This window comes from Ochotona curzoniae, unplaced genomic scaffold (assembly GCF_017591425.1).
Source record: "Ochotona curzoniae isolate NIBS_2020 unplaced genomic scaffold, NIBS_Ocur_1.0 contig_883, whole genome shotgun sequence".
Lineage (NCBI taxonomy): Eukaryota > Metazoa > Chordata > Mammalia > Lagomorpha > Ochotonidae > Ochotona > Ochotona curzoniae.
This window is the reverse complement of record NW_024466599.1, coordinates 72,686,350-72,710,202: the sequence shown is the minus strand read 5'-3', so window position 1 is coordinate 72,710,202 and position 23,853 is coordinate 72,686,350. Positions and strand designations below refer to the sequence as shown.

Below are 23,853 nucleotides of genomic sequence, written 5' to 3'. Positions count from 1 at the left end.
ATAAATACCCACTTACAAGCAAATGAGTTCGCCCAGAACTGTGCTTGTTGAGTCGTAACAGAAAGTGAGCAAGTGATGAAAGCTGTCGCCTAATGTGGGCCAGCACTGGGGTGCAAAGGGTTAAGTCACGGCCTGCAATGTTAGGATTCCATGGTAGCACAGGCTGGAGTTCAGGCTGATCCACTTCCACCCAGTTCCCTGCTAAAAAATGTGCCTGGGAGAGCAGCAGAATGGCATCCAGGTACATGAGTTCCTGCCATCCATGTGGGAGGCCCAGGTGGAGTTCCAAGTTCCTGACTACTGATTGACTGAGCTGTGACTCTTGTAGCCATCTAGGGAGTGAACCAGGGTATGGAAGATCTCTCCATCTCTCTCCCTTCCTCCCTCTCTCCAACTCTGCCTTTCAAATAATAAAATAAATCTTTATTTTGAAAAAGTAAATGTTTGAAACTGTAAACAAGCCAACTCTGGTTGAGAACGGTACTCTCATGGGGTATCAGCACTTGTCATGCATTGCACACATTGCATGGGGACAGCATCACTTCTTAAAAATAACTCCGGCTTCCTTTCCACTATGGTCAAACGTCATCCTTTGGAAATGCCTCAAATAGTAAGTCATTACAGGTCCAGAGGCCACAATCCCTTTTATATTCCTCAGGTATGAACCACGCCCTGCCAGAAGGCACAAACTATGTTGTACCATGGGGCCCAGATCAAAAGGAAAAGTACAGGTCCATTAGAGTAAGTGAAAGATGAAAACACATAAAAGCACGCATTCAGAGTTTCAAGACCCAACGGGAGCTCCTTCAAATAGGTTGGGTCGCTTGGTGGTACCCATGTGTTGCCATGGTGACTCACCACTGTGACTGCATCATTCAGCAAGGACTCTCCAAAGACGAGGATGTAGAGCTGCTCGTTGACACGAATGTTCTCGAAGACAGCAAGCACAGCCACGGGGTCCACGGCTGAGATCAGGCTGCCGAAAAGCAGGTTCTGGAGCAGAGTGATGTCGCTGAGACCAAAGGCTTCGATCTGGCAGATGCCAAACAATGACACCCCAATGCCGATGGAGTTCCACAAGGTGCCAACCACGGCGTACCAGAAAATAGTGCCGAGGTTCTCGAAGAAGGGGCGGGTGGGCATGAAATAGCCGGCGTCGAGCACAATGGGAGGGAGGAGATACAGGAAAAACACGTCAGTCTTCATCGCGGGAGGGGACTTCTCATCCACCCCAAAAATGATCCCGCCCAGCAGAAGTCCGACCATGATGAGAAGGCAGCTCTCAGGCACGATGGTGGGCAGCTTGTGGTAGAGATGGAAGCCTGGAGAGGAAGGAAGATGCGAGATATGGGTTCTGCAGAAACTGCAGAGAAGAGACCATGATTCGGGTCAATGTAAAGAATCGCATTGTGGAATCTCCCAGGCCAGTAAAACAACGTAAATCAAATGACTCACAAGGTGTATTTACACTGAATTTAAATCAGAGCTAGACTGCTGCAGATGAATATTACCTACACGATTTTCTTTCTTTTTTTTTTTTTTGCAATTTTAAACAAATTCACATTTGCTTTAGATTGAAATAAACTCTAAAAATTGACTTTCACCAAAAAGAACACCAATTTTTTCTGTATTCTTTTTAGATATTATTATTATTTGTCTAAACTCCTGCTAAGTTTCTCCTAAATATTGAAGCTACAAAAACAGAATAAGACCACACGATTTTATTTCAAAACATTTTGGTGATTCCCAAAGCATTTTTAGATAATAACCCATTTTTACCTCCTAAGGACATGAATGAGAGGAACGGTGGTAATTTTCAGACTTCTTTAAAACTTACATGGAAGTTGACACTGGTTCAGAAACTCATGCTATATGTATTTGTTACTAGTTCCCTCCGATTAGGATTTCACAGTGTTGCTCTTTTGTGGACCCTGTTATCTGGAAGCTTCCTGTATTCTTTCTCATTTTGTCAAGCTCCCACATCTTCAACAAAAGGCTATTTTAGATGTAATAAAAATATATATATAGGGAGTTAATTGTATTGCACTGTTATTCAGCTTAATTTCAACACCTTTATACCGAGAGATGTTAAAACAGATTTGACTTGAGAAAGGAAGATCTGTGGTTTTTTAATGATAACCTTGAATCCTGTTCTCTTTCACATTTGCTAAGGATTCGTTGCCTTTTTCTTTTCTTCTATCTTGGTGTTCTCTTTCACTGATAAGGAGTCTCCTTCTGTCGTTAATCCCTCCATGTGGCCCGTGACTTTCCCTACAGACCATTCGTTTTGGAGTTCAGGCTATTTTAAAGTTTTTAATCGCATGATTTTGGACATCTTAATTGTTCAGTTTCAATGTTATTGATTTCATTGTATTTATAAGAGAGTAGGGGGTGAGACATGTTCCACTCGCTGGTTCATTCCAGAGACACCCACAAACCCAGAGCTGCAGAGGCAATTTGCAGGGTCAACGTGAGATCAGCAATCAGGAGCCAGGGAGGGACCTGATCGGAGTCTCCCACATGGGTGGTGTTCCATGTACTTTATTTGTGATCTGTTTGCCTCCAGGGTTCACATTACTAAGCAGCTAGATTGGAAGCCAAACAAGACTCAAGCCAGCACCCCAGCACGGGGTATGGACATCCCCGGCGGCGTTTTAACCATTGATCCAACTGCTGCCCACCCAGCTTCTTACTTTCACAGGTGCTGCCTCACACCCATCCCATTACATACTTTCATCAGACAATGACTTTTTGCATCCAGTTTTATGAAATTCATGTTTGGCTGCTCTGTGAATTGAGATACATAAAACCAGAAATTTTAGATTTCAATAAGCGTATTTCCCTCAATAATTAAAAATAGGTTTAATGCACTTTAGAAATATTACTCTTTTTCTCCCTAACCAGAAAGGCATGACTTCTTCTAGAACATTCTTGACTTTATGTTCAATATTTTCCAGGGTGTACTTTAGCATAACCAGCCCTGGGGCCCAGTGCTGGGTCATACAGCTCGGTCACTGAAGTCTGGTGTACTCATACCCACGTGCCTCTGCCTTACTTAAAATGGACTTTGTAAATACCTGTTGGTTCCATGGGTGCCTTATTTTTTTTTCTTTTCAGTTTGGGGAAAGTGGAATCAAAGGTTTTTTTAGTGGGCCTAGCATGATAGCCTAATGGTTAAATCCTTGCCCTGCATATGCTGGGATCCCATATGGGCACCAGTTACAATCCCAGCTGCTTCACTTCCCATTCTGCAAAATACTTCTTGCCTGGGAAAGCAATCGAGGATGGCCCAAAACCTTGGGACTCTGTACTCGCGTGGGAAACCCAGAAGAGGCTCTGGCTTCCTGGCTTCAGATTAGCTTAGCTCCAGTCACTGCGGCCACTTAGGGAGCGAACCAGCAGATGAAAGATCCTTCTCTCTATCTCTCTTTCTCTCTGTATATCTGCCTAAATAAATAAGTAAATAAATATATAAATGTTTTTAAGTGTGGGCCAGGCACAATAGCATAGTGATTAAAGTCCTCACCTTGCATGCACCAGGATCCCATATGGGCACCGGTTTGTGTCTTGGATGGCTATTCTGCTTCCCATTCAGCTCCCTGATGATTAGCCTGAGAATGGCCCAATGCCTTGGGACCCTGTAAATGTATGGGAGACCCAGAAGAAGCTCCTGGCTCCTGGCTTTGAATTGGCTCAGCCCTGGCCATTGTGGCCACCAGGAGAGTAAACCAGTGGACAGGAGATTTTTCTGTCTTTCCTTCTCTCTATAAATCTACCTTTCCGATAAAAGATTAAAAATACAAATCTTTTTCAAAAGCTTTTGGTGTAAATTTTCTTTTGAAATCTAGTACACGTTTTCTGCTAATAGCTTTGGAGACCCCTTGAAAGGAACATTTTTCTGAAGTCTGCATGTCTTCATCTAGAGCCTGTGCACTCTCTCCTGAGGGCGTGGCTCCTGTTCCCCTCTCCCACTTCCCCTCCTCCCTTCTGTGTATGCTAATGAGAACGAAGAGCTTTGTTTTTTTTAAATACTGGAGCTATGGGAATGAAATAAGATCACACAATTTTATATTTCTGAATCTCTTGGTGGTTCACAAAGTAAAGTATTTTCAGATTTAATAATCCATTTTAACCTCGAAAAAGTTCGTGGACATTGGATTACAACAGTCCAGAGCTACCGAAAGGATCCCAACCATGGGAACTCCACGATTCTCAAGGAAGCAAATTCCATTCCCATGATCAGCTTGTCCTTAAGTGAAAAAATTATCATTTAATATCATTTTCTACAAGCTTCAGAAAATACTTTCATGTTCTTTTTAAAAAATGTATATTTATTTGAAACCCTGTATAAAATGAAAGAGTGAAACATAGTTGAAGAACCTCCCTAATGAGGGAAGAAAAGAGAGTGGAGGTCCTTGTGGATGGTGTCCTCAGGATATCTGATATAGTTCCCAAACTGAAGGTGATAAAAGCTGCTCAGCTCAGAGATGCCAACTGGCTACCAAGGATAACCTGCATGATGGAGAGCACAGGTTAAGGACATAGTGCAGTTACAAATAATGCTTCTTGGGCAGTTGTGCATGTCACAGTAGATAACTTCTGGCTGTCCTGACTACAGTTCCTTTACAAGCGTAGGACAACAGTTACCCTAGCTAAGAAGGGACTGCCTCCGGCCTGCACACTTCTCAGATTACAGTCCACAGTGTAGCAGCAGTTACACCCTACTTGTGCTGGTCCCATTGCTTCCTTGGAATGAGCTCAATAAATCTATCTGTGCTCACTCTATCTGCTCTAGTCCATTTTTCTCACTATCTTGGAAACTGGCTTCTGCAGGTCAATTCCTGTGACATTGTGGTGATTCATACGAGACCCTACTCTGTGATCACAGGGAGCCATCCTCCGACGTGAGACATGAATGGCAGTGTCAGCTCGCTCACGTGAGTACCCTCGCAACACACTTCTGGCCCTCTGATCAGCCATTCTTTCTCCTCTATTGCTGAGGCTCAGAGAACAGCTTGCAAGTTTGTGGGCAACTGGTATTTCCTGGTTAGGGCTACTGGCTCGTGGAACTCAAAGTTCTCATTCTCAAATGCCTAGTACTTCAGAAATGGGGATTCCAGTTTCCAGTATTCTTCTACTTCTGGTTCTCAGCAAATGGTTTTCCTATGTGAAGGCTGATCCTTGGCCAAGGAGATTCTCTGGAGGAATCAGAAGGTCCCCATTTTGGAAGGCTTAGTATCTGTTGCCCTCAGTGCTAAGGGCCAACTCCATTCCTTAAGCCACAGAGCTGCTAGTTCCCCTTCAGTGGTCATATCTCATCGAAAATAATACCTATGCACTATGTCCCTTGGTGGGGCTGTGTTAAGAGAATAGGACAATCACCTTACGTGGCATCGTTTATTTCTCAAAAAGAAGCATCTCATTTTCCTTTGTCTTGCTTTCATACAAGCTTTCAGAATAAGAGGCCTAGCCCTTTGACAAAGCTACAGTCCTTTCCCACAGTTCGTCCTCCCTGTCGCAGATCTTTAAGGAGATCTTCTGTGTTCTCTGCTGTTTTTCAGTTCTGAATGCTTGAGAAGACTGAGCCTTGAAAAAGTTAAGACTGTTATCTTGAAAACAGTCTAGAGATCAACTCCCATGTTTCCCAACTCCATGACTGAGCCTCTGGGTCATCTTGGGTGTGGCAGGTAGCAAAATTGAGTTTTTAGTAGACAAGGGGCTACATACTCAGATTTTTGTGTTTGCATAGCAGTGTAAGTTAAGCAAGAACCCGCTCTACTTACAACAAATTGTGCTTAAATACGTTGGCATTTCTAAAAATTAAGCAGAGAAATCCATGCTCAGAGGACTCCAAGCCTTGCAGTGAGTAAATAAAGTTGGCACTTCCCGATGTGCCCTTAAATTTCCAAAGCTAAGACATGGATAGTTCAAAATAAAATCCAAATCTGCCTTGGATTGGCTTTTGATATTGCGACTTTGCCAAATGCAAGATTGCTATATGGTAGAGCATTTGCTCTTATAAAATGCACCTGCTTTTGCAGTGTAACTCTCATTCTTTTTTCAGATTTGTTAACTTTGATCTTGTTGGTTTTGTTTTATATATTCATTTTGTAACTTTGTGCTATACAAGTACAATTCTCAGCAATATAATGGTGGCCTGACACTTTAATGACTTGTACCAGCGGGACAGATGACTACAGGCTAGATTACCTTAAGAACCACTCCTTTTAATACCTCTTTATTGCTCAAATATGCTGACAGAATTTCTGCCACAGCTCCTGGTGGTCAAATATTGCCTTGCAGTGTGGAACTGGACCAACAATTAGATCAAATCGAACCTGGCAGGGAGGGACAGACAGAACCTAGCTACAGAGTGATTGGTCTGTGGTATGTTCAGAATAAGATCTTGACCACAAGGAGGGAAGAAAGATCAAGATAGAGTCACTGGTGTCAGCTCTGAATAAAATTAAAGACAAGAGGTTCTGCAGGAAATGTTCTTAGGCACGAGTGCTGAGTATTAACTTGGTGCTTCAACTTCTAAAGAGGACTCCCATGTCAAAAAGGAGACGCCAGATACGACACCTGTTTTTCTCACACCTAATGCTAGAGTATTATCACCAAAGGTCGGCTGACGGATGTGACAATAACAACGCCATGTGATCCAGCACAGGAGACAGACTGGCTAACATTTAGGAAGCCCTTCGCAGTGTAATCAGTGGACTATGTTTTGCCCCTTATGCCCAGAGATCCATCCTTGCTAAATACTGGAGTTTTCCTACTGGTCAAAGCAGTTTTCATCAAAATGACTCTAGATGGTTCTTGTAGCTGCCCAAGGGAAAACATGTGCCCTCATTAAAATATAATGTTGTGCATAGACTTCTGCAGTTCTGAATGTACATTATACTCATGACTGTTGGACAAGAAATATTATACCTAAGAATAAATAATTCAGAACTCAAAATGTAAATTCTGTTTTCTCTCATGTCCCTAGTGAGTTTTCTAATATCTCCTCCTTGCTCTAACTCCTGGGGCCTCTTTTGAACAAACTAATTCAGTTTGTCTCTTTGAGAATGCAGCAACTCCATCAACAATTCTGTCAGACAAGGCCATATAGAGTCCTGTCATTACCAGCAGACCTCTCCAGAATGAATCTTCTTTTTCCCTGAGGCCTTGCCACATGCTGGACTGTGCAGAGTGGAGTCCAGGACCTTGGGCATCCCACATTCCACACCCCTGGCAAACAGATGATCTTAGATGGGGTTGATGTGAAGCCCCTCAACACCCTGAAGTAGTTATGAAAAGAGGCCTTTGCCAAAATGCCAATTATTTTTCATTGTCTTCCAGAGAGGAATGTGGAGGGTGGCCCCAAGGCATTCGTGGAATCTCTAAGTTAAAGGTGACACCGGCTTCCGAACTTCTCCCCAAAATGCAATTCACCCACCTGGACAACCTGCTGAATCATAGAAAATATGGCCTCACTGAGAAAATACTGCAGTTACAAGTATGCTTCTTGGATTGTAGTCCATATTACAAAGGGTATCTGCCTTGCTATCCTGCCTGTTACAGCCTTACAAGCTATGACCACAGCCACCTTAGTTAGAAGGAACTACCCTACAGGTATTTCACTAGAACAACTAGCCCATGTTCCAGCAGTGGTCAGCTCTCACTTGTCTTGTTTGCCTGTTGCTTCCTTGCAGTGTGTTCCACAAAGCTAGCTGTATTCACACTACCTGTGCTGATGAATTATTTTATTACCTATGACTGTGGCCTCTACCGATCACCTCCTAAGAAGGTCCTGAGTTAGGAAGACCATGAGCAAAGAAGCTATTTTTACTGAAACTCATGGAGTAAAGAAGAACCTGGGAAGAAATGAAGACACAGGAGCAGGAAATGTCTAGTGCACACAGAACCCAGAGCAACAGGAAAGACACTAGAGAGGTTCTAGAAGCGATTAGGGGTTATGGGAAGTTTTTGAGTTGAGGAATGTCATGACCACATTCACACAAAAGACATTGTGGATGTGGCTGAAGAATGGAAGCAGACAAACTAGCCAAATATGTTTACTGACTAATCCAGCTGAAGGCTAATGTTGACTTTCATTGAGATGACAGTAAGCATGAGAGGAGGTCCAGTGAGGGATTTATTGTGTCCCTGGCAGGACTGATGGATATGAGAAAGATGTTCAAGGATGGATCCACAGTTTGAGCCTCAGAATCCTGGGAGAAGACAGAAAATTGCAGGGAAGAAAATCAAGATGACAAATGCAATTAGAATCTTTCTGAAAAGTATCATGGTACTTAATTGTCATCTAGCTTTGGCTGCAAGACTTTTCAGTTTCTATAGAGCTCTACAGGATAACTCATTTCTTGATGAATGCAACACAACACTCTCCCTGGAACACTATCCACACATTCTGCCTTGTTTCACCACACAAAGAAGACTAGACTCTAAATAATGGTTGGTAGGGACATAAGAATGTTAGATAAAGTAAAATGTGACACATAAATGTGCAAAGAAAGCATAGTTGAACCACTACTATTGGCTCAGATAAAGAGAAATAACCAACATGCTCAAAGAAGCTTTTCTTGTACTTCAACAACTGTGGAAAATTTCATGAAGGTTGGAAAGCTTAAGGTTTTTAAAAATCTATGAAAACCAAAGGTCATCCTACGCTGAAATCATCTCATGCATTATGAAGTAACAGATTAAGATCAATGACAAAAATAAAGAATATGAAAATGGAATGCATTCATCTTTTTAAAGTCTCAAACGAAAAAGGAAAGATCAGAAAGGAAACAGACATCCACTTATGTCACACACAGAACACCTAAAAAGCCAAGATGTTACTGTAAAACAGCATAGAAAACTCTGACAGGTGAACATCATATGGTGAGTTCTCTGGATGTTTTTGTGTTCTCCAATACCCCATTCCAGAACCTGAAGAAGCAGTAGCCCAGAATTGCCAATGGGCATTAACAACCAAAGTCCCAATATTGGCCTGCTTTTTGTGGCAAGGAACCAGGAAGGGGTCAGCTTTGAAAGACAAAATAGCTTTTGGACAAAGCCTGCTCTATTCCAGGCATACCACAAATATGGCCCCTGTAAAGATCACTTGGGGCTTCTGCTTCCCACCTTTGCCAGGGTGTTGGGAACAGCCTAATCTTCCCATTATACTGGTGTTGGATGAGGGCAAAGAGAGTGGTGGGATGCTATTCCTATGGTTAACAATGAGTGTCCCCTTCCCATGGTGCTAGGAAACTAGCCCGAGAACATCATCCTGCTTCAGCTAAGAAGCTCATTCCCAACTGATAAAGGAAACATAAATTTTAAATATCTGAACTGAAATAGGGGGTGACATTACATACCCTGAAGAAATAAAAAGTGATCATAAGGGTATACTACAAACACATTTGAAACAGGGCAATTTTTCAAATAATGCAAGACCACCACAATTCATCCACGATTTATGAAATAATTGGAATTGACCTATATTTAGAAAGAGAGAGAAAGAGAAAGGGAGGGAGACAGAGAGAGAGAGGAGGAAGAAGGAGAAAATGGTGGCAGCAAGAAAACAAAACTGTGATTTAAAAGCTCCTCTTAAAAGAAAGCCCAAGATAATAGGTTTTCACTAGTAAATTTTACCAGAAAACACCAGTTGTACCCATTGTCTCTTCTAGAAAATAGGAAAGAGAAAATACTTCTCAATTCATTATACGAACCCAGCATGTTTCTGATACCAAAAGTAGGAAAAGGAAAGCAATATAGTAATATGCTTTATCAGAATAGATGCAAAAATCCTTATCACAGTAGAAGAAAATAATCAACAAAATATGATACCAATAAAACGCCAAGACCAAATAAGGTTTATCCTAGAGATGAAAGGTTGGTTCTATATTTTGCAATTTGTCTATCTCATTGACAAGACAAAGAATAAAACTTGCAACATTAATTTGTGTAGAAAGAAAATCATTTGATAAAATTCAACTTCCATTCATGATTAAAAATAAAATCTCAGCAAAGTAGCAAGGAACTACCTGAACTTGAGAATGATCATTTGCAAAACCCCCGAGTCACTCCAAATACCAAGTTTCAGTCAGCTCATGGAGAGCATGTCTGTTCATCTTCAAAATTCCTTCAAGAGGAGGGTAGCTGGGACATTGAGCAATCAGTCCCATGGTGCAGCACCTGGGTCCAAATCCCTGGCTCCAGTTCCTGACTCCAGCTTCCTGCTACTGCAGACTCCAGGAAGCAACTGTAATGGCTCAGTTGGTCAGATACCTTCAGTGCATCCTGGAAACCTGGACTGAGTGACGCTCCCAGCTTCAGCTCAGCCTCTAGGCATTTGGGAGCCAGTCAGCAGATGGGGGCTCTCTCTGCCTGTCTCTCGGTCTATGTTTCTATCTCTCTTGCTGCCTCTCAACGAAATAAAAATCACTCAAGCAGAAAGTTCAGAGACCCATTTGAGGATCTGATGTATGCATAAGAGCTCAGGACTGGATTCAAGTTGTATTCGCTTTTCCCCCTCCTATTCTCACGTAGTATTTTGCAAACTGTAGCACAAAGCTCTCCAAACCCTCCTATCTCCAGAGCCATAGGGGAAGGGATTTCTATTTTACTATTTGGTCTTAGGCCCTGTATTCTCACAGAAGAGTTTCCAAGACACTTAAGACCTCTGAAGCAATGACTTTCCATGGTATGCCAATGGGATGATTCATGATTGGGGCCCCAGGTGGCCTTAGGATGCAATTACAAGAAAGACAAAAGCATGACCAGAGTTGGGACTTTCATCTCTCGTCCCCAAGCCAAAGATGAGGTCAGTTACCCATGGTCAAGGATTTAACCAGTTGCCTGATGCAGAAGCTCTGGTACATTCATGGGAACACCAGATAATAAAACCAATAGCTTTGTGGATGGGCACCTGGAGGTGCTGAGAAGATGTTGCATCCAGAGAGAGCACAGAAGCCTTGTAGCCCTTCTCCATCCCTTGACCTAGGTGCCTCTTCATCGTGCTGTTCTTCCATGGCCTTTATAATAAACTTGCAACCTTTTGAGTTTTCCCAGACAACGTGAACTGTTACAGAAAATCATGGAGCCCAAATAAGATGTATATAACCAGCTGTTCGAGAGGATGGCAAGCTGAGGTTTTTAGCTGGGCGTCTAAGTTGAGAACACTGAGCACTTCACCTGTGGCGTCTGCATTTATTCCACTTAGTTACTGTCAGAATTACACTGTACAGCACTCCAGCTGGCTTCCAGCAGAACTGGAGAATGGGTTTCTGGTGTAAGGAAAACCGCCAGGCATGGTGTCACAAGTAGTGTGAGAGATTAAAGAAACAGATTGGATAAAAACAGCCGTGAAGAAAAAGGCTCTTCATTTGTCCTTTGAAGTGGCGAGTCCCCTTCAGGGACTGAACCAAGTTGAAGGGGAAGCATGCAGAGAAAACGTCCCAGGTGAGCATGTTGTAACCGGAGACCCCAGCAGCAGAAATCAAACGATGAGGATCTCATCTTTTATCACAAGCTCACATTCCTCATTCTTCTTTCATTATGTGGATGTTTTTGTTTGTTTTCTCGGTGGAATCTGCAGTCAGCTGGGTTATATCTGATTACCCTAGCTGTGTGCTTTAGCACTGTTCGCCCCTCACATGTTGTCTCGGTTTCTTTACAGTTTTAAGAGCTGTAGTGTTCTTCCTCAAAACCTTTTATCAGAGGTAAGAGAACAACGACTTCATGGCTCCCCTGACATGATCTACCTAGATGGAAAGTAGAAGGGAGGTTGCCAAAGACTGGAGGCAGGAGGTGCTGGGAGTGGGTGTAAAATGGACACGTAATATCAGCTGGGGAAGGTAAGTTAGTCTTGGAAAGAGATGGTGGGTACGGCTGCACAGCCCCAGCAATGTGCTTACGGCCACTGAGTTGTACACTTCAAAACAGTGAAAACGGCAAACGCAGTTATGCATACTTAATCTATACTAAAAAAAGTATTACTTTCATCTCTTTCTTATTCACTGTTATAAAGTGAAATCGGCAAAGCAAAAGTACATATTGACCTAGCTGCATTAGTACTACTAAAGAAATGACAGCAAAGACACTGCTGTTGAGTCAGGCTTCTGGCAGAGGCACACTCTCCAGGTGATCCCAGCTCAAAGCACCTACGGATGGGCTGGGACCCAGAGACTGCACTGGCCTGCAGAAAGACAACTCTACAGCTGTTGGTATAAGCTGTGCAACATTGGAGCTGTTCAAAGTAAGAAGTCCAACTGTTTGACAGTACAGAGAGGGAAAGCAAAGTAGCTTCTTCTTTTTTTTCTTTTTTTTCCGCATTTAACTACCTAAAAGACAGACTTAAGAGAGTGAGGCAGAGAGATCTTACTGTTCCCTTTCCAATGTCCACAACAACTGAAGCTAGGCTGGTCCGAAGCCAGGGGTCAGTAGAATCTTCCAGGTCTCCCACACGAGTGTACGGCCCCATACATTTCCCATTGCATTTCCAGGTATTAGCAATGAGCTAGATTGAATGTGGAACAGTCAGAATTCCAACAGGTGCGCAAATGCAATACCAGTGTCCTGAACAGTGGCTTCACCCACTCGGCCACAACATGAGCCCAAAGTGACTTCTTAAAGTCCTACTAAGGCTGGTGTTGCCTGATTTGAGTATTGGTTGATTCACAATCCATTCAGTTTCCTGATAAAGAGCTTAAGAAAGCAGCAGAGGATGGCCCACTTATTGAAGCCCTTGTCACTCATGTGGGAGACCAGGCATCAGGTCCTGGCCCAGACCTGGCTGTGACAGTCACTTGGGCAGCAAACCAATAGGTAAAAGAAAAATCTCTGCACAGATCCCCATTTCCACATTCTCTATCTACCTTTTCTTTCCTTTATTTTTTTAAGATTTATTTATTTTTATTGGAAAGGCAGATATTCAAAGAGGAGGAGAGACAGAGAGGAAGATCTTCCATCTGATAAATCACTCCTCAAGTGGCTGCAACAGCTGGAGTTGTGCCAATCTGAAGCCAGGAGCTAGGAGCTTCTTCTGCATCTCCCTTCTTGAAGTCCCAAGGCTTTGGGCCATCCTCAACTGCTTTCTCAGGTGACAGCAGGAAGCTGGAGGTTAAGTGGAGGAGCCAGGATTAAAACTGGCCCCCATACGGGACCCCGGGTATGCAAGATGGAGACTTTAGCCACTAAGCTAGTGCACCAGGCCCTGAATCTATTTTTTAAAGACATTTATATTTATTGGAAAGACAAACCAGATTTACAGAGAGAAGAGACAAAGATCATCCATCTGCTGGTTCACTCCCCAAGTGGCCAAAAGGTCAGAGCTGAACCCAAGAGCCAGGAGCTTCTTTCAAGTCTCCCACATGGGTGCATGGTCTCCAAGACTTAAACCATCCTCTGCTGCCTTCCCGGGTCACAAACAGGGAGCCAAATGAGGAGCAGAGCATCCAGGACCATCCAGCTCCCAGAAGGAATTCTGGCGCTTGCAAGGTGAGGATTTAGTGATTTAGCCATTGTGCTGGGCCCTTGCTCTACCTTTGAAAGAAAAAGAAAGCTAGGAAGAAAGTCAGCTAGGTGAAAAGGAAGGACGAAAGAGAAATCTCTTAGAAACTGAAAGAAATTGAAATGCTCATAAAAACATGGTTATGGAAAGAGAATTTTCCTGAGCCAATTTTCTGTTAAACTGCTATAATAATCTACCACAGCACGTGTGTTTATCACATGAGTTCTTTCATGGATCTATCTGAAATAATATTAAATGGAAAAAAAACCCACAAAGATAGCTACACTGTTAAGATTTTTATTCTCTTTAGAACTCTCAATTTGATTTTTTAAAATACGCTTTTTTTTTTTTTAAAGGAAAGCACCTTTCTTTAACTAAAGTAACACTTTCATTAGGATATCAATAATTCACAGAATTTCAATTGATTTGCCCAACTGGCTTTCATCAACAATGAAACTGTTCTGCAACTTAATTCAGTAAAATGCTGAGTACTATTCCAGCTTGCCTTCTGTTTTACCCAGGTAAAGAAACCAAGAAAGCAGTTTTTAGATATTACAATGATCCTCCCATTCTTAATAGAGTATGACTTCTTACTATTACTTGTAACACATTCACTTTGTGGGGACAATATTCATTTTTATCAGTGCTAACTAGACTATGCAACAAATTCAAGCTGGCCCTGGGTACACAAGTATTATTTATCATAGGCTCGGATCTCTGAAACACAATCAAGCAAAACTTTCCCTGGAGCATGAAAAAGTCAGGAGCAGAGTTTGCGAACAGGCAGGCCATGAGCCACCACAGAGAGCAAGTCTATGTTGTATTATTCTATCCAGTGCTTTCAATGTATGGAGCTTGTCTTTAGAAATTAACACATTGTTCACACAAATTCTCCTGTCTTGTTTAACTTGCAATATACTCAGAACTGGATCCTCTATGCCCAAGGATCCCATACCAATTTTTGCAAGGCAACCATCAGCTAAATATGAGCACAGATTCCCTTTGTTTAGTACAACAGCAGCACCCCTGCTTGCCAGTCCTTATTCCTCCAGCCTACCCATCGTACAGAGTGTGCAGAGGCAGTACAGGGTCCTCTGCGGCAGGTTAGCCTCTTAGACCCAAGTCCAACAAGCCAAGTCTACGTATTAGATCCTGCGAAGGTATTAGTGGACACCAGTGCAAGACAAATGCTTCTAGCTAATTCTCTTCATCATTTGTTTTTGATTCCTGACTTCAAATCTCAACTACAATAAAGGCTTCCAATCTCTTAAGCAAGTAAGTGAGAATTCAGCTTCCCATTGCTATTTTATAAAGTGGAAAATACAGCGCAGCACTGTTGGTTGATGATGTTCATCCACTTCCACAGGCTTAGGGAATTTGCAGGTGAACTACCTCCCTGCACCTGCTCTCCTAAATCCAAATCTGATTGCCAGGTCAAGGCTAGGAACAGGAGTTGACTCATGACTAAGCCTCATTAGTGTCTGCATGAAACCATTTTCTGAAACTCAGAGTCATTGTTTGTACTCCATGACCATCCACAAGATAAAATCTATTCTCAGTAGTACGGGCCCCCAACAAATTAGCCAATATCCAATGAATTGGAAAAGCATTTAGTCGAGTAACCAGAAATTGCACGTTCAGTTATTAACCAGCAAGTTGTTCTGTGTGTGTGTGTGTATGAGCACGTGCTAAGTGTAGGTGTATGCAACACACACACACACACACACACACACACACACACACAGCCCTACGTCATCCTCATCAATTCTTCTGGGCAATGTCATTTCATAGAAGACATTGAATCTAATACCGTCATACAAAGGGACACATTCTATGGGATCAAAGACAGAGCCAGTCGGAGGTGCTGATCCTGCTCGGGAAGTTAAGCCACCAGGTAAAATCCATGAACTACATTTTCAAATAAACGTCTCCACTGAAACACTGCCCACCTGCTGACCTGGCAGCATTTCAATAATGCTCTACCATCTCTCTAAAATTCATCCCAACAAAGTAACAGTCAGGGGCTCTAGACAGTAGACAATTTGGTACTTTCATAGCTCAAACGGTCCCTGTGTACAGTCTTCAATATTATATTTATATATATTATATATAATATTTATATATACTATAGATATATTTACATATAAACATATATAGTGAAAAATCAGGACTTCTACTTTGTTTTGGCAATCAAAATTAACTCTAACTTTATTATATTTTTCCATAAAATTTCTGAAGGGTCCTTATATTTCTGCAGAAATTTGAAAAGAGATTGACTGAAACAGGTTAGTCTGTATCTATATAAAGTACAGATATTGAACACTTTCACATAGTAATCTTGTAAAGCGCAAATAAAGAACAGTTAAATATACCATTTGGGGTGCCTTTATCCCATATTTGACTGCCCTGGTTCAAGTCCTAACTGTTCTTCGGGGAAACAGAAGGTTATGACTCAAATAGACGAAATTCTGCTTTTCACATGGAAGACCTAGACTGAGTTCTTTGCTCAACCTTCAGCCTAATCCAGGCCCAGTTGCTGCAGATATTTCGGACACGAATCCATGCACAGAAGTGTGCCGTCTCTCCCCGCCCCCAACAAAATAAATAACTTTCTTAATTTTAAAAAATTACTTCCTTTCTAAGCTAAGAAAGGAACTCAACTTCCAGCTTAGGATTGCCAGTGAAGAAATGGCCAATAAGTATTGTCTCCATCTGTAAGCAGTATCACTCACTTGTTATTTAATATTAGTTATAGTTTAGTACCTTATATTGCTAACTGATTTTCCATAAAGATGAAACCAATTATGCAGTTGACTGCCTTGGATGTTTCCTGCTAAATAAGATCTTAGTAGATTCTTTTGTTCATGAATCCCACTTTCTTTTTGAAACTCGAAGTAGAATGGGCCAGGGGAGGGAGGTGACAGTCCCTCTCTGCTTCCGATGATGTTTACATTTGGCTACCAGCATGCTCAGATTCCCTGGCATTCAAGAGAAGAACAATGCTAGATCTGTGTCACATGAATTCTACAAAGCGTCCCACAAACTCAGGGGAAACGAGCCAAACCACATATGTGACACCCTCTAGACAGTCCAGAAATTACAAACAGCACGATGTACTCCCATTGCAACCTGCCCCAGGGAATAACAACACCACCCCTGGACAGATTTCAAAGTATTTCTGCACATATTATCTCTGGGTGTGAAATGCATGCCTCCTCAAGTGGGGGAAAACTAATCCACAGATGCCGGGAGAATTGCGAATCTACCCAGGTGGGAAACAAGATCCTTGCCGGTAAGAAACTGGGAGCTGCCCTGAGTCTTATTTAGAAAGCTCTGGGACTCACGTTTCATGGGAGCATAGGACCATCTGGGAACCTGTTCAGAATTGGTTAGGATTGTAAATTGAGGCTCTGCAGGGATGAAGCAGACTCCACTGAACTTCTATGGCCTCAAACATCTTTAACTTCATGGACTCATCACCCTGTAGGTCCAGGCATCTCACTTTTCATTTTCTTCACACTCTCACCCCACTTGAGAGACACCGTTTGATCAACAAATTAACCAAGAAAGGATTCAATTTGAAGAGCTCGTTCTGAGGATGGGCACTATGTAGAGGGAATCACAGAACCCATGAAGAACTCTGGCTGTAGTAATTGCTTCTGTATGGCCTGCTGGGCTACCCCAGCCCAGGGGCTGATGGTGGTGATAAGAACCCTGGTCTACTGTAACTTAGATTCCAAACATTCCCTGACAGCTAACAAGTGAAAGCAATTTTCGTTCTGTTGCCCCCAGCTATATGTTAAATTTGAGGACCTGACATTCTTTCAGCCCTTGTGCTAAGTGAATGATTGATGCTAATTTGGGGGGAGTTGTTTGCACACTGCTATCATTAAGTTGCACACGGCTTCCCAGGGAGCCGACCCCACCCACCCCACCATCCTGCACGGGAGCCTTATTTTCTCTTCGGTTTGTGTTGCTTTGAGAGTTTGCCTGCTGAACAAATTTACCACTTGCTTAAAATAAATACATCAGAGTATCTGAAAGGAGCCCACAGTGGCCAGTAATTACTATCTAATTCCATTTTTCAATTAAGTGGTCGCTAACAATCAACTGCAGTCACCAGTTACTTACACAGCACGGGCAATAGCCGTGCATTGGTGGTCCTGGCTAAAGTAAGAAACTACCTTATTTGGTAAATGACGCTATTTTCTTAAATTACCTGATTCATGTCCTTTCATTCGCTTCACCTCCTCCCTGCCTTCTGATTAGCCACGCGGTGGACTCACACAACCATATGCGCTTCCCATTTGGTTGCAGAGACAAAAGAGGATTTGATGAGTGTGGGGATGAATACACCTTAAAGGCAGATAGAGATCGTATTGATTCTACTGTTATCATAAATAGCATGTTTCATTGAAGTAGCAGTCAACCTGCTAACATATTTAGTGAAAAGAGGAAGGCTTGGATCCTTGCCAATTACACACATTTCTTCAGAGATTTATAGACAGCCCTGCCTCCCCTTGGCTTCAGGGGTTCCAAAACACAGAATTGAAACATCCAAATCAAATGAAAAGAAAAAGTTCAAAACAGTCGTCACTAGGGTAGTAAAGCCATTAAGCAAAAAAATTACCAATCCCCTTTAGTCAAATCATTAGCATTCATGAGCAGCTCTGGAATGTAAGTACGTGACAAATGAGCATCAGTAGCAACACAAAAAGAAAATAAAGGCTCTTAAGAGGATCCATGTAGATGCTATGTGTGAAAATCCACAAGTATGATTGGGGATGTACATATCATTAATTTTAACTCTATATGTTGTAAGCAGACACTTAGATAATGGCCTGGGACATCCAGTTTTCACTTAGGAAGGATGGACAATCAGTACAGAGCCAACTAAAAAGTAAAATGACCACAGGTCATATGGTGAGGAAAGTCAGAAGGAAATTAACTTGAGCATGAAACTGCAGGGAGATGGAGGCTGGAGCCACTTCAAACAAGCAGGTGTGCTTTCTGATCCCCTGTAAAAACATGAACTTCTCCAGTTGGAGTCAGAATCTTCCAGTTCCTTCCAGACCATGCCCAAGAGAAATACAAAGAATGATGCTATTCTCCTAAGCAGGCTGCCCGCCCAGGCGTGGTTCACACTCACAATGTATCCTCTCCAAGCCTGAAAATCGGAAGTTTCAACCAAACACAAAAGAAAGGACTGCAATTTCTCATGATCCTCTCTCCTCACCATTTTAGTGTATTGCTAGAGAACATACAGATCAGCCAGTGCAGGATTCTGTCTAGGATGAAGAGCTCTGGACTACGAGTTTTTAAAAGCAATAATTATTTTAAGCAGCATTTTATTTTCAAGTTTCCTGAAGAGATTCTGTTTGTACAAAACACACAAGGGCACTTGGAAAGCATTTAATGTTAAAGATCACTCGTGTTTTATGGACTCCAGGAGCGCAAAGGAGACCCAGCAGCTCCAGCCTTTCCAGGAAGTGTCAGCAGGAACATTCAGGAAAAAACCTGCTCCTCCAGAGAAGTTTGCACCTGACCCTCAATTCTGCAAGCTGAGCTGCTCCTGAGCCCTTCCCCTACCCTGCCTGACTGCTCAACTTTCAGTTGCCAAGGCAGGAACCTGGGGTAAAAGAAAGGGTGTGCAATGCTTTTCTTTTTCATTGCAAACTAATAGCAAAAGCAGAAAGATACTTTTTTTTTCCACTTATGCAACATTGGAAACCAAAATAGACACAATTTGGGGGAAAAAATCTATTCATAACACCAACAGCAGGAGACCAGGACATCTAAACAATCTAATAACTTGCTATGGAACAAATGAACAAAGCAAACTTTCATATGATGATGCTATTATGCCTTGCAAAAGGAAGCAAGAAATCTGTTTTCATCCAAGGCTATCCAAATTTTCAAGGTATATAGGACAGGAAGTTCATTTGAAGTGTTTGAACTCTGTCCTTACGACAACCTGGTGATACTGCTTCTATTATTATATCATTTTACAGGTGAAGTAACAAGTGTTAGGGAAGTTTGTTAATTCACCAAAATTCCATTGCTGGTAAATGGAAGGATGGGGGAAGTGAACATTAGAGTTTAAGTTGTCACTCAAAGTATGTCCAATAATAGCATGTATGAAAACTAAAGTGATCCAATAATCATCCAAGCTAGATATCGGAGAGGGAAAGGGCATAATAATAATACATGTGCCAAGACAACAAATTTAAATTAAGGGTACTGTGGGAAAACCAGGATGTGGGATGATCTTACTTGCCATAAGATCAAACTATTATATAACAGAAAATGTCTCTAAATATTATTCATTTGTGCACTCGGTGTAAAATATTGAACAACTCTTTTGTGCAAGGTAGTCCTTAAAAATATTTATTTAGTTTTATTGGAAAGTCAGATATACAGAGAGGAGAGACAAAGAAAGATCTTCCATCCAATGATTTACTCCCCAAGTGGCCACAATGGCCAGAAACAAGTTGATCCCAAGCCTAGAGCTCAGAGCCTCTTCTGGTCTTCCACGTGGGTGCAGGGTCCCAAGGCTTTGGGCTGTCCTCAACTGTTTTCCTAGGCCACAAACAGGGAGTAGGATGAGAAGTGGAGCAGCCGGGGTTAGAACTGGCACCTATATGGGACCCCGGTGCATATACAAAGCATGGACTTTAGCCACGAGGCTACTGCACAGGGCACGGTACTGTGTTTGATAGTGAGTCAAGCAAATACAATCCCAACACACATGGAGTTTATACCCTAATGAATGTCATTTACGTATGCATCGTTGTCTCTGTGGACATTAGTATATGCAGCTCAATATGTTGCAATTTAGGCAGCAAGAAAACACATTAAACCTGTCTCCAATAAATCTGTTGGGACTAAAATCTGGCTTGTTAAAATTTACACAGTAGCCCAAGTGATTGGGTTGAACTTTTATTTAACCCATGAGTCTTTGACACATTTAATTACGTATTTCAAAGGCATTTAAAATCTACATTCTCTAAGCCATGGATGTTGTAATAAGATAGATAAAGACTCAGAAGTTCTAGACTCCTGTTCTAATGCTGAAACTACTGACAGTTCCTACCACCTTCCTTTAGTTTAGCTCTTTCTTCCTTACCGACTTCACAGTCATTGTGAGATAATACCTATCATAGCATTGTGGTCACAACTGACTTTCATATATGACTTCAGTTGGTTCTCACAGCCATTCTGCAAAAGGGAGGACGGAGGTTTCTTATTATTGCCTGATCTGACAGCAATGATCTGAGATGGTCACAATAAGGTGAAAAGAAGATTGAACTATGGGACTCTGACTCCAGCTTAACCGTGTGTAAGAGCCAACAGCTCAACGTCCCCTGGAGGCCATGCAAAGAGCTTGGGAGAACTCCTGTAACTCTGCAAAGAACCAAGTCCCTCATATCAACTGTGTGGTACTTTCATACAACCTATGCACAATATGTGGTGCAGTTCAAACCTCTAAGTTACCTTTCCTACCTACTTCATTGTAACCACTAGGTAAATAGTTGCTATACTATACTATTTGGGGAATCGTGACAAGATTTCTACACATTCAGTACAAATGCAGCATTTCAGTATTTGGGATCCTCAGGTGACTCCACAGCAGCAGAGGCTCTGAGAAGGATGACAGTACAACACACAGCACAGTGAAGAGGAGCCAGCAGCAGACCACTATGACAGCTTGACACCTGCTATGTCTTAGACAAGACACCTAGGTCCCCTAAAACTGTGTATCTTCATCAATTTTCCCCAACTGGAAATAATAATAATGCCGACCTCTCAGAGTTACTGTGAAGATTAAATAAGATCATGAATTCAAAGTGATTGGCCCCAATATAGGGATGGAACAATGCTCCTTGTTAACCGTTACTATTTTGTAAAAGAAACTTGCAGAGTGGTTACTAATTCTCACTCTCCTCCACCCTCCAAAGCCACAAGAAGAGGTAACACTGGTTGTATTACACTGCTCAGGTTTCCCAGCCTATAAGTCCCCGGAAAATCAGCTCAGGACTTGGGAGTAGCACAATGACCAGCGGATAGTCAAAATTAGGGCACTAGAGTTGTTTCACTAACTCTATGGTGCCCTAAGGAACTTTATAGATATATATCATGTTTATATTATATATATATATATGTTATATATATTTATATATAATGTGTGTATATACATACACACACACAGCAGAAATTTCTAAATTAATTGTTGGATTCTCTTTTATCGTTTACAGGTGAGCCTTCATAATAACATGAAACTTCACACTATGTTATATTCTTGTGGAGAACTTTCAGAGGGATTCTCCTCCTTTTCTCTCTCCCCAGAATTACTGGAGAGGAAGAGAAACGCAAGAGATCTTCAAACGAGGGATGACCTCAAGATTAGACAGCCTATGAACAGTGATGAACAATGTATAGGATTGTTGCAGGAAGTACTTCAACTATGACTCATTCCATTTAAAAGATGTAATCGCAAAAGAGTAGCCTGTAATTGTATATGTATCATTTAGGATGACAATACGCCCATGTCTACACATCATTTTATTATAATTAGCACTTGGTTCTCTTGACTTAAAATGTATTTTGCTATAAAAATAATATCTATCTTATAAACTATTTCCTCTGCTACAGAGAATCTGGTATTTTCCACATGGGAGTATTAAAGAAGTGGAGCAAAAATATATCCTTACTCCTGCTAACTAAATTGGAGAGCCAATTAGGTGAGGACTTGGGAAGGGTCAATAAAGAATTAATGGCAGAACAAGAAACACAACAGGGTATTCTTCTAGTCTATGGATATTTCTCCCAAAAGTTAGATCAAATTGATCTGTAAAGTATGACTGTGTTGGATTGCTGGACTACTCCTATAACAATATAAACATATACAAAATAAGCAACATCAATATAATCATATTTCCACCCTGTATACTAAAAAAAAATCTATGAAAGTAAATATTATTTTCCCCATAGATTACTGAAAAGCTATGGTGTTAGTCTGTGAACAATCAAATATTATATAGAGTGTATTTCTTTAAAATGTGCTAGGCACTCTGGGTTCATTTAAGAGTAGAATCAAAACACAGTCACTGAGTTAACAGGGAAACAGATAAAGCCTCCTATAACAATGAGTGTATATTAACCCTGAGCTAACCACAAAATAAGCTGTATGCGTAGCAGGGAGAAACCAAAGGGGAATCAATCAAAGCAAGATATGAAGGATTCCAAGCCACAGCAAACCAAGGGAATCCCAAACACACCTGAGGTGCTAGGACTGGCTATTTTAACACCTATATGAAGGTAAGAAATCTGACTTCCCATCACACTAAGGGGAAGGCTATTGCATTCTGAAAACTCAAAGAACTACTTTGGCCCTAAATGATACATGAGAATTGGGAAAGAAGATGTCTGAGGCCAAGCAAAATGCAAGAAAATGTGCCAGTCCTTCATGGGCTTGGGTTATGACGAAAAAACACCATCTATACTACCTGCAGCTACAAATTCCAGGTTTACACCACACACAAGTATAAAGTCTATATTTTTAGTGCTTGAATTATGTAGAAAAACCATGCTAAGAAGTTAATGTTCAAACCCATCACTGAAACTCTTGATCCCCAAATGAAGTCCTCTCAAAACCATCGTGTAAGAATATTTTACAACATAGGAAAAATGGATTCAACCAGCAAAATCTGCTGAAGTCAAGCTCACAATCAGACCAATAAAAACCATAATCTGTAAAACAAACAGGTAACCAAGAGGGAGAGTCAGTAGTTGTGACAAATACACGAATCTACACACCTACTCACTGGAAATAACAGAAAAATCTGAGGCTGCAAAATGAATATATCATTGAAATGAGCTTGCCAATGAAGGGAGGAGGAAAAACTGTAAGTAGTATAACAGCATACATAGAACCCAGATAGACTTGAAAAATTAAATTAAAAAAGAAGGAAAAAAGGTGAAAATCCCATCAAAATGAAAAACTAAGAGGAACTTTGGATTAGAAATGCACTAAGAATAATAGGATGGGAAAACATGTGAGAAACTGTCAAGAAATATTGCATATAAAAATATGAAAAACATGCACAGTAATTAAGAAATCCGGAAGTATGACAAGTTCCAATTCAGAAAAGTCCAAGTCCATATTTAGACACACTGATGAAATAACGGAATATCCCTAATAACCAAACAAAAATATTCAACACAACCTAAGACAAAACTCCGATTAATTTCAGAGGGCAAGCAGAATGACAATATAATTTCCCTTAGCAACAAAGGAGAGCAGAAATGATGTGTTCCAAGTGATAACTCTAAATCCTGCATATATTCATTCA

At 41.4% G+C, this 23,853-nt stretch overlaps 1 protein-coding gene across 1 annotated transcript in view; it reads right to left on the bottom strand.

Annotated features, from left to right (window-relative positions):
* Nucleotides 1-23,853, bottom strand: part of SLC9A2 (solute carrier family 9 member A2) — a 94,192-nt gene that overhangs the window by 60,878 nt on the left and 9,461 nt on the right. Inside the window, exon 2 of the mRNA XM_040994148.1 lies at nt 859-1,322. Coding sequence (XP_040850082.1) covers nt 859-1,322 — 464 coding nt within the window. The remainder of the gene's footprint in view (nt 1-858; nt 1,323-23,853) is intronic.